The sequence below is a fragment of the Patiria miniata genome, unplaced genomic scaffold (genome assembly GCF_015706575.1).
Source record: "Patiria miniata isolate m_02_andy unplaced genomic scaffold, ASM1570657v1 HiC_scaffold_30, whole genome shotgun sequence".
In the NCBI taxonomy this organism is placed as follows: domain Eukaryota; kingdom Metazoa; phylum Echinodermata; class Asteroidea; order Valvatida; family Asterinidae; genus Patiria; species Patiria miniata.
The window spans coordinates 4,126,109-4,136,741 of record NW_024037070.1 but is presented as its reverse complement, the minus strand read 5'-3'; the positions used below and the strand labels follow the sequence as shown (position 1 = coordinate 4,136,741).

Below are 10,633 nucleotides of genomic sequence, written 5' to 3'. Positions count from 1 at the left end.
GAATTTTGTCCTTCTTAATTGTTCATTTCTTTTTTCAAACTTCATTATTATTTTGTTCGATGATAGCAGTATAGTATCGAAAGTCTGAGTATCACCCGTTATCCACGGAGCCAAGTCTCCTGTACAGGGTGAGCAAAAAAAACCCCGAAACCCAAATGTCGGGACCATTGTTTTAGTGAAGTTCTGCATGTATATTTCAAAACATATAAAAGCCCAATTCATAAGCTTTCTTTTAGTTTAAGAATCATTCAAATCACTCATGTACTTTTCAAGTTATGGAGTTTTAAACACAACCACCAAAACGAAAACAATTCCCACACATCCCTATGATTTGTTTTCGTTTTGCTGAATTGTGATCCTTAAAACGGTGGTTGTGTTTAAAATTCCGTAACTTGGAAAGTACATAAGTGATTTGAATGATTCTTGTACTAAAAGAAAACTTATAAATTGGGCTTTTATATCCTAGATTTTGAAAGTGCTACATGCAGAACTTCACTAAAAAAATGGTCCCGACATTTGGGTGTTTTTTTTAATCACCCTGTATGTCAAAGCACGCAGATTTATGCGACTCGCGCCTCAGCCAATAGGAGTCGACTTTACTAAATCGTGACGACATTTCTTTCCCAAATCAGGACGAAAACTGTGAGTGGTCAATTCGAATCCAGTGTTTTGTAATACAACATCCACGCGCATACGCGCGCAACATGACACAGAGTGCGTGGCACCGTGTTTTCTTAATCCATGTCTAGACGTGACAAAGGTGAATGACCGAAGACCCGACGTAGAAAGCGCCCGCTGATTGGTCAAAACTTAAAGGAGCCGTTAGTGGTTTTTTTTTAACGGCTGAATAGGATATACCTATCACGTTTTAAACTATAAAAGGCCAAAAAAAAAATAAGTCGGTCTCTGGTCAGCGCGCGCGTCGATTTTAATCATGCGCGTCGATCTTTTTTTTTCCCAAAATGTTCCGCGGTAGCTCCAACAGCGCCCTCTATTTCCGCACCTCCTCATTTTTTTTTACCAAAGAGCACCAAGGAATGGGAAATTGCACCAAGGCAAATGATCGAAAGCACCAAGGCAAATTATGGAGGACACTAATCTACATGAGGACACAAAAAAAGCAAAATAGTACCCACCTTGTCTGTACAATCCAAGTTTGAAGGGAAAAAAAAAAAAAAAAAAAAAAAAAAAAAAGCCGCGTGGCCGCGTCAATTCCGGAACTTTGGTCTGACCAGAGACCGAATATTTTTTTGGGGGGCCTAAAATAAAAAAAACCCTCCGAGCAAGGTTCATGGTACATTCCGTCTGTTTTTGACTAATAGACCATTATCATGTTGCGGCCACAGTGTTTTCCCCCTTTCAAATCAACGTAACCAAAGCGAGGCTGGAAGAAAAAAATACTCTGGTTCCTTTTTGCACAAAAAACATTATCCGTCAGTACTGTTATTGGATACAGGGAACATGACTAAAAATGTTGGCAGCATGATAAAGGCCTATTATGTTGTAGTTCATTTGGTCTAGCGATTGAGGTTATGTCTATAACAATGTCTGAACGCAGACAGCCTGTTCACAAAATCGATGCATGTTTAAAGGTCCAAAACCGTTTGAAAGTTTGAGGAATTCAAGCGGTATTAATGCTACGAATCTCTGTGGTCTTTCATTAGAAAACCAGAAGGCGCTACCCGATCAAGCAGAAAATAACTACAATACCCCCACCTATTGATTTTCGGAGGCCTAAGTGTCTGGAGAAAAGAACCGGTCTACATTTCAGCATGCCTCCCTGAACAAAAATTCTGGATCCACCCTGCTAGTCCCCCAAAAATATTGGCTCTAGAACCGCGCCTGCTTGCGCTTAAAGATACAGTCCTGTCAGTCCATCATTTGTAATTTGTGCATTTTGTTTGTTTGAAGCAACAAAAGTGCTCAAAATCTTTTAAAAAAAATGTGCTGAACAACTTACCTGAGAAGCTTTAGCTCAGCTTCAGCTGTATATTTCGAGAAAACAACATTCTAGGATCTCGATTTCAAATCAGAAGTTGATGAATTATGTTTTGAAATGGGCCTGAATTCAGCCGATTGAGCCGATTGCAGCTACGCACACTGGATCCGACGAAATATAGCAACCCGCGCGCGCGTGTGCATCTTTGTTAACGCTTTGCGCGCTTCGCCGAATAAAAAAAACGAACTACTAGCGGAAATTTCCAACGATGCGTCTAAAGACGCATCGTTTGAAAGGCTTTCTTTCGTTGATTTCTTCAAAATGACAGCATGCCAGAAAGAAAAATTTCACAGGGAGTTTAGTTCCCTTACTACATTTCAACCAAGCATGTTTTTCAACAATAATTACGTCATTTACTTTTTTGGATAGCTCTAAATGATGGACTTAGCTTTAAGCACAATCAACAGGTGTCGATTCATTGTGTAACGAGGCGTGTCTAAATAATTCAAGTTAATATTACTGTCGGAACAATAATTTATTTATTAAGTTATCTTTCCGACAGAAAAACCACTTTCATTGATTACACACGCCTCGTTACACAATGAATCAACATCTGATGACCATCAGCCCCCAAGGTTTTTTTCACTCGTTCTTTTTTTTTTCTACCCCTAAATCCACTCAACCAAATTAGCAAAATTCGTAATTAAACATCTTCATATTAAAATGGCAAGCTGCCTCTTTTCTTGATAACCGTTAAATAAAAGCTTAAAAGTTAAATATTTTGGTAAAAGTAGGCCTACTTTTGTTCATTTTCTGTGTTTTTAACCTCGGCCAAAGAGGTTGTGTTTTCGTCGGATTTTGGTTTGTTTGTTTGTTGGTTGGTTTGTTGGTTTGTCTGTTAACAAGATAACTCATAAAGGTATGGACGGATTTGCATGAAATTTGTTTTAGGGGATGGTCCTTGGTACAAGTACAAATCGATTAGATTTTGGAAGTGATTCGGATATGGGTCTGGGTCCAGGATTTAAAAAAAAATATTCTTCACCATTTTATGAGAGTTCTTTTTTGGTTGTACTGACAATTATGGCGGGGAATTGTTTAGCCTTGGTGAAGGTTTGCGGTCTCTGAGTGCTTTCTAGGTTAAGATATGTTCTCCGTGCTAGAGTTTGACCTTGTAAAATTTGATTTGTCAATTGCTATTTCCTTATAGCTACAAAATAATTGTTCACTTTTGAATGAGACATCGGATGAAAAATAAATCATCGACGTTTATTTACTAAATTGTTTTCCCCCCACAAAATTCGAATTATTGGCTGATTGACAATAATTCGGCTCTCTCGCGGTGTGGGTTAATTTCACCTTTTTTTGCTCAAAATGAAAGCCCAATTTCAACGGGTTGTACATGCCTCAAGTGGGAATAAAGTAGTTCTTTCTTAAAACAAAGCACGCAAATTAAAAAATCGTTAGGAGATTACTTTTCAAATAATTATCGTGGAGTATGCAACTTTAATGTAGACGTGAGTTAAGTGATACATCTGCTGTTTTGTATTGTTATTAAAATTATTTTTAATAAACTTAGAAATTTGCCGACTTGGTCCCTTGCACAGCAACATCGGTGAAGCGTAAACACAAACAGATGACCAATAATAACAAATAACCAACTATTAATTTTGTTTCGTCAGCTGGTCTCTCTTTCTGACACAGTACCAAAGTTTTGGTTTGCATTGCGCGGTATAAGTTCCCACAGTAAATGCTATAAAAGTGGCGACGAAGACCAACTGCGATCAGAAACGATTGCTGGCTGAACCGATTGCTTGGTCAGAAACAACCAAATAAAAGAATACCTCTCCATTCTCAAGATGGCATCAGCTCGCCTCCTTGCCAACCTCCTGATCGGCCTCCTCATCATTCGTGAGTAGTACCTTTATAATGAATGTTATGTCATTTTTCCTCCCAAAACTCTCTGGTCTTATCGCCACAGCGGAGAGTGACGTATCCAGTGGGGTGGGGAGTGGGGATCTTGCCCCACCCGACGTCATTATCTTTTTGGGATAAAAACGCCAACACCTCAAAACCACTGTCAGTAGTAATACCCTCACCCACTATATTAATCGTTATATACCCGACATACAGATCCTTGTCATTTGATTGGTGGAACTCACATCACGTGACATTCGTTATTGCTCCCATTCACGCCGCGGCTCAAAAGTACCATCCGCCCATGGGGAATGGGAAATGGAAATACTATTAAACAGTTAGGATTATTCTTGTTCCATTACGCGGTATTTGTGTACAAATGCATGCTGGTGAGCGCGTTCAGCGTTGCGCGTATAGCGCGTATTGTTCCAAAGAGCCGGCGCTACAGCGTTGGGTTCAAAAATTTTCGTGGGTGGTTTGGAAGAGAGAAATACATTTTCCTCCAGTTTTGTATTGAAAAAAAAGTTCAAATATATCAAATGACAAGGATCTATATGTCAGTTATATAAAACAAATATTGAGTGGCTTTAAATTGTGAAATGGAAGGAATATTATCGCTAGGTAAAATCTGGACTTTTTCAGTTCACTCGGCTTCGCCTCGTGAAATGGTAAAGTCCAGATTTTACCTTGCGATAATATTCCTCCCATTCCACACTGAGCCACTCAATATTTGTATACTTTTAATGTTACAAACGAAGAAACCTGGCCCACCTTTTTCAGAGTTGTTACGTATTTTTCCAACTCCCCTTCCCCTCCAGCCATCCACCCTGAAACCAAAATCTTGGAGATGCTACTGTGCAGGGCGAGTTAAATAAAACGACACCCGAATGGCAGGCCCAATTTTTGATTGAAGTTTCAAAATCTGGAGCTCAATCAATCAGCTTTCTTTAGTACAAGAATCATTCATATCACTCATGTACTTTTCAATTTACAGACTGTTGAACACAAACACCCTTTTAAAGTTCTGTCCACGGATCACCAAAAAAGTAGGGCCTAAGAGTTTTTTCAGCAAAACGAAAACAATTCTCATAGAGATGCATGTGAATTGTTTTAGTTCTGCAGAAAGAACATTTATATTTTTTTTGTGATCCGCGGACAGAACTTTAAAAACGGTGGTTGTGTTCAACATTCCGTAACTATTTTTACCCACCCTGCAGTGGAGAGAATCAAGCTATTTCAAAGTGCAATCGAGACTTTTTCATTCATACTTTTGACTTGCTGCTCTTGTGGTACGATCCCCATGTATCACTATTGAAAATAATTCCTAATCACAGATAATACACCTGATTTAAACCAATTGCAAAGTTTATGTAAACCAAAATTTGGGGCAGTATTTGGAGAAAAAAACGTTTTTGTCTCGCGATGGTTTGGGCTATTAGCGAGGAAATGATGGTATTTCCTCTATTCTCGAAAATGAATGCAAACTAAGCGCAACGATCTCTCAGGACTAAGCGCAACGATTTCTCAGGATGCATGATGAAATACCTTACTTGACTATAAGTGAATACTAGTCTCAACCATCCTGTGAAATCATCACACCTGCTGTGCTGTCATTTTCAAGAAAACTTTGATTTTTTTGTATGGTCGGCTGACCATCGTTGGGGAAAACTGCTTTCCCCCCAAATACCCCTCCAAATTTACCAAATTTAATTAGTCCACATTTCGTCACCGTTTTCACGAAGGGGCGAATTTCATGAAAATCGTCTGTTTTCGAAATTTGTTTTTTTGGTGAAAATTAATAAATATATCAATATCTACAACCTGGTGAGGCTATACTTTCAAAAAATTTATTAGAATCTTAATGGACCTAATTAACGAATGGGCGAATTTGCCAAAAGTGCCGTATTGCGTTTTCACGAAGGGGCGAATTGCTGCACTCTATGGTATTAATACATTTTCAGTAAATACATACATTGTAATGCAATGGCGCATATCACGAAGGGGCAAATTCCATTCGCGTGCAATAAAACGTTTTCACGAAGGGGCGAATTTCAAGGCGCATGCGCAGTGGGGCAGAATCTACGCGTACTGTACAAAAAATGCATTGACTCAGCCCGCAGAGCTAGGGGGCGAAATCTGCGCGTAGTGTCTTTAGCGTTTTTACGAAGGGGCGAATTTGCTACGTCTTTTTATTTTGTTTTCACGAACAGCCACTTCTCTTAATTGATTAATTCTGCAAAACTGATCACCTATTTTTCTTAAAGTGTGCTACATTTAGGAAGATTAGAAGCTCTTCTTTCCTCTGATACCTAAATCTTGCATATTGTATGCATCTTTAAGTTTCAAATTGTCAAATGAAAAAAAAGGACCAACTTTAAACGCGATTATCTTGAATGTTTGTTCAGACAGTGAAATACTAAATTCGCCTCTTCGTGAAAACGGTGACGATTTGTTTGCAATCGATAACACACATGCGTGAATGGGTGCAAGCCAGCTAGTCTGGTTCCCTGACCTGACAATTCCCCGACGTGTAATAATTGCTCCGTTTTTATCTGAATTAAGAGGGGTCAGAGAACTTCCAGCATCTAAGAACACAACACTTTACGCCGTTATAAATTATCTAAGGATGTTGACATGGTGCGTATAAGATGTCGTCATCCTGTGATAAAATATATCAGCATCTCAACCTCTAATTGGATGGCTCCTCCATCCAGAATTCCGCATTTACTAGACCTGCCTAATCTTCATCTTCAATTCTCTTAGATTCTTTTGCATAATTATTTGTCAAATATTTTTAACACACAGAAGCATGTTCTGCTGCGACCATCCGCAATAAAAGGAGTGGATCTCGCTCTAACTCTAACTCCAGGGAAAGCAGCGAAGAAGTGGCTCCAAGTGGATCTGGTTTCTCGGGCGCTTACACCGACCCACCATCCACTGTAGCTCCAACAACCACTGTAGCTCCAACAACCACTGTAGCTCCAACAACCACAACCACTGTAGCTCCAACAACTACAGAGGAGATAGATTCATCTTTCTCTTCCCTCTCAAGCTTTCAACCTGATCGTTAAGAGTTGGCGTCTCAGGTCTCCAAAAAGGAAGCGGGCGGGAACGTTAAACATTTTTTTTGCCTTAATCTTGCAATGCTGGTGAGCTAGCTGTGTCTGAGGTTATTGACGTCACTTTAAATGTTACTACGACAATCTTTGATTTTGAGATTTAAGTACCACTAAACTGTATTAACAAACTGGATTTTTCTGGTGTTGGTATTCAGCCTTTAGGCGTCATTAAACTTGCTACCTGTATCCTGATTCGATACAGGCAAAGGAAGTAAAGAATGTTCGTGTAGGCCTGCTTGGTGCTTTATTTCAAACTTGTAATACGTAATGTGAACTATTACATCCACTCCATCTCAAAAATAATAACCCCTTACCTGTTTGCTTATAATGATTATGTAATGTAATACTTCATATTTGCTGGATAAGATTATTGTATAATTTAAACTTTGAAGAACTGAATTGGAGTTAGTACCCAAGACACCGCATACAAAAACAAACACCGATTTAAAGCACAGCTAGTCACCGGACTATTCATTTGCATATTATTCTGCAAGATTTTTTAACATGCAAATGCTCCAATACCAGGGTGAGAGGGCGTACTGCTCGACTCCAAGGAAACGAGGTTGGGCCTACTGCGAAGTATTATAGTCTAGTCTTGCTTACTGATTGTTTTAGATTCTTTAGAATTTCCTGTGAATTATTTATGAGATTTCAATAAATTTGAGTTCACGCATGAGAAATGTTGAATTTGTATACTGCTGAACTGCGCATTTTTATAAACCATTGACTTTCACACGTCGCTATAATAGGTTCACAAAGTTTTGTACATTTTTACTCTTTTGTCCTTCCGGAAACAAGTCTTTCGCTTCCCTTTCAAGCTTTGGTTCAGATCTTTAAGAGTTAAAATCAATCATGCGGCGAAGCTAGCCAGGTCGCGAATTTTTTATTTACACAATAGTACAGGGTACCCATTTTTTTTTCAACAATTTAACGTTTTATCTTAGAAACGTTATTTTTCAGTCAGATACCAATTGTATAGCAGCAATTTTCTTTTTCTTTTCTGATCCGAGGCTCTGGAGGATTTTTTTTAAAGAGGAAAAAAGTCCGAAATCCTTACCAAGTTGAAAAAATAGTAGCCTCCACTCAAGCCTGGTAATATAAAAAAAATGCTCCATAGGAAAGCGCACAAAGTACCCTACGCTCGTGCCCCCCGCCCTGCAAACAGGACGCTGGGAAGGGCTGACGAATTAACGCTCTGATTAGATAGATTTTGCGTGACCTGTGACCTGATGTCATCACAACCGCGATGCAAGGTTTGAAAGCCGTTCGACTAAGTCATATAGGCCTATCACTATTTTATTCCCATTCATAAATGCGGCGCCTTTTTTTTGGTTGAAAAGCATAATAATGTAGGAAAATCTGTAAAACTTATCTGTTTTGTAAATTTTCAACTCCCGTCAGTTGCTCGGGCTTCGTTAAGAAATCACATCCGGTATGGTGTGCATACATTTTCTATGGCAATTATTTCGGATAGTATTTGCGCGCATTGGCTAACCGCGGTCTACAGCTGCAGCCAGATGCTTTATACATAGGTCATGATAAATTACCCAGAACGCCATCCCCACTTCCTTCACAAGATTCTGTGAAGCTCATCTGGTAGCAGACCAGTAAATAAACGTCCATAGACCCCAATGGTAAATGCTCACACTTCAGAAATTCGGGAAAAATACTCACAACTCTCCAAAGTGTTCGAGACACACATCAAATTAAAGCTTATTTCATCATCTTTCATCTTCTTTTCAATTTTCGGGGGTTAACTGATGACGTTTAGGAGAAATTTCCATCAGAATATGATCACCCCTGAAAATTGTCCTGAAGCCCATCGCCATGTTGAAAAACGATGCCTACACTCAATTGCAAAATAGAGCGCTTTAAGGGCCCCAATTTCATCCAAATTGAACGGAACTACAAGCTCATGCATCACAGTCCTGTGCACGGCTTCCACCCATATTTTTTTACAAACCCTCAGGTTCATGGCCCACAGCATGCTTAAATACTGAATATTTTGAGGGCATGCAAATCGTGATTTGGCCGGCGTAGGCAATTTCAGACCGATTTACTGGTCTGCAACCATCTGCCCTTCCCAGTGCCCTGTTTGCAGGGCGAGGGGTACGAGCGAAAAAGTACCCCAGATAGTTGTGTAAAAAAAATATCGCAACCAGCTGGCGTTCAATGGTTGCGACATAGTGCGATGAATAGCCCCCTCTTTCGGCAATTTCAGAACGATACAAATAGGCGGGCACCATTCCTCTTCAACTGACAGCGCTTCAAATGACCAGGGAGAGGCAGGAAACCATCCTTAAGTTTTTATCCAGGGTATATATTAAATTTGTTTCAGTCGATGGTGCAGTTTCTATTGAGATTTTTTAAGAATACACTTACAACGGAAACAAACGTATCTCCTTCAATTTTCGAGGGTTTGAAGTCAAGCTTCTCACAGTTTTAGTAAGTTTTTTTTACCACCTAAGTAGCCAAGCCCAGAAGTAAAGTTTGGTTCAATTGAAATTTCCTACTTGGAACCCAAGTTACAAAATTGAAACTTTTGAACGCTGTTGGTGAAGGCATTTTTTTTTTTTATACAAAGCCTTAAATACATACTTAAATACAGTGAACACAGAATCAGCAAACAACAACATTTGCAAACATCGAAAAATAAAACTACCAAGTTTTTGCGAAATACCTTAATAGGATGTTGGTAAATGACAGTCTAAAGCATCCTGTAAAATTATGGCACCTGGTATACTGTCATTTTCAAGAAAAGTGGTATTTTTGTATCAATTTCCAACGCTGATCGGCCGATCAGCGTTGGAAACAACTGGCTTTTTTTTTCAAATACTGGCCCCAATTGACCATTGCACTTGTTTGCAATCGATTACAAACCTATGAACGGGTACGAGCCAGCTAGACTGGTTCCGTGACCTTACAATTCCCCAATGTATGTAAACTGCTCTGTTTCTTCTTATATGGAGTCAGGGAACCAGACTACAGGAAAATGATCGTTTTTCTTGGTTTTTATAGCATTTTCGAACCCAAAACCTCCAAAAAGTCAGTGTAACTATATTTGCTTTATATTTCCAACCCCCCAATTCCATCCATTTCTGAAAATTACAGCAAAAGCAAATGATGTATATTCCCTTTAACTCAAAAATATTTAATTTTAAACCAGTTTTATTCGCCTCCCCCAAAACAATCCTCTACAGCAGGCGCGGTTCTAAAGGGGATGGGGCCTAGGGGGTGATTTCAGCCCCCCAAAACTTTTGTTTAGGCCCCCCCCCCAATAGTAGTAGTAGCGAACGTTAGCAGGTGACATCACATGCGAACGGCCTACCCCCCCCCCCCCCCCAAAAAAAAAAAAAAAAAAAACCAAAAAAAACCCCAACCTATTCCCTAAAGCCGGCCAGGTGCGGATCCAGATTGGGTGTTTTTTGTGTCACCCCCCGAAAGAAAGGTATACATTTCTACACGCCTCCCTAGCCGGCCCTCCAAAAAAATTCTGGATCCACCGGTACCCCTGCTAGCCCGCCCCCCCCCCCCCCCCCCCCCCCCCCCCCCCCCGGCCTCCCCCTATAGCTCTAGAACCGCTACTGCTAGCGACTTGGATTAAGTCTAGACATCTACACATGCTCATGTTATGCGCTGTATGTTACGTCTATGGCCG

General features: G+C 39.9%; 1 protein-coding gene across 1 annotated transcript; it reads left to right on the top strand.

Annotated features, from left to right (window-relative positions):
- The first annotated feature begins 3,742 nt into the window (after window positions 1-3,742).
- LOC119739261 (threonine-rich protein-like) lies at window positions 3,743-7,558 on the top strand. Its single transcript, XM_038214121.1, has 2 exons — window positions 3,743-3,850; window positions 6,662-7,558. The coding sequence occupies exons 1-2, from the start codon at window positions 3,799-3,801 to the stop codon at window positions 6,925-6,927; spliced, it is 318 nt and encodes a 105-aa protein (XP_038070049.1). The 5' UTR covers window positions 3,743-3,798; the 3' UTR covers window positions 6,928-7,558.
- Window positions 7,559-10,633: the final 3,075 nt, after the last annotated feature.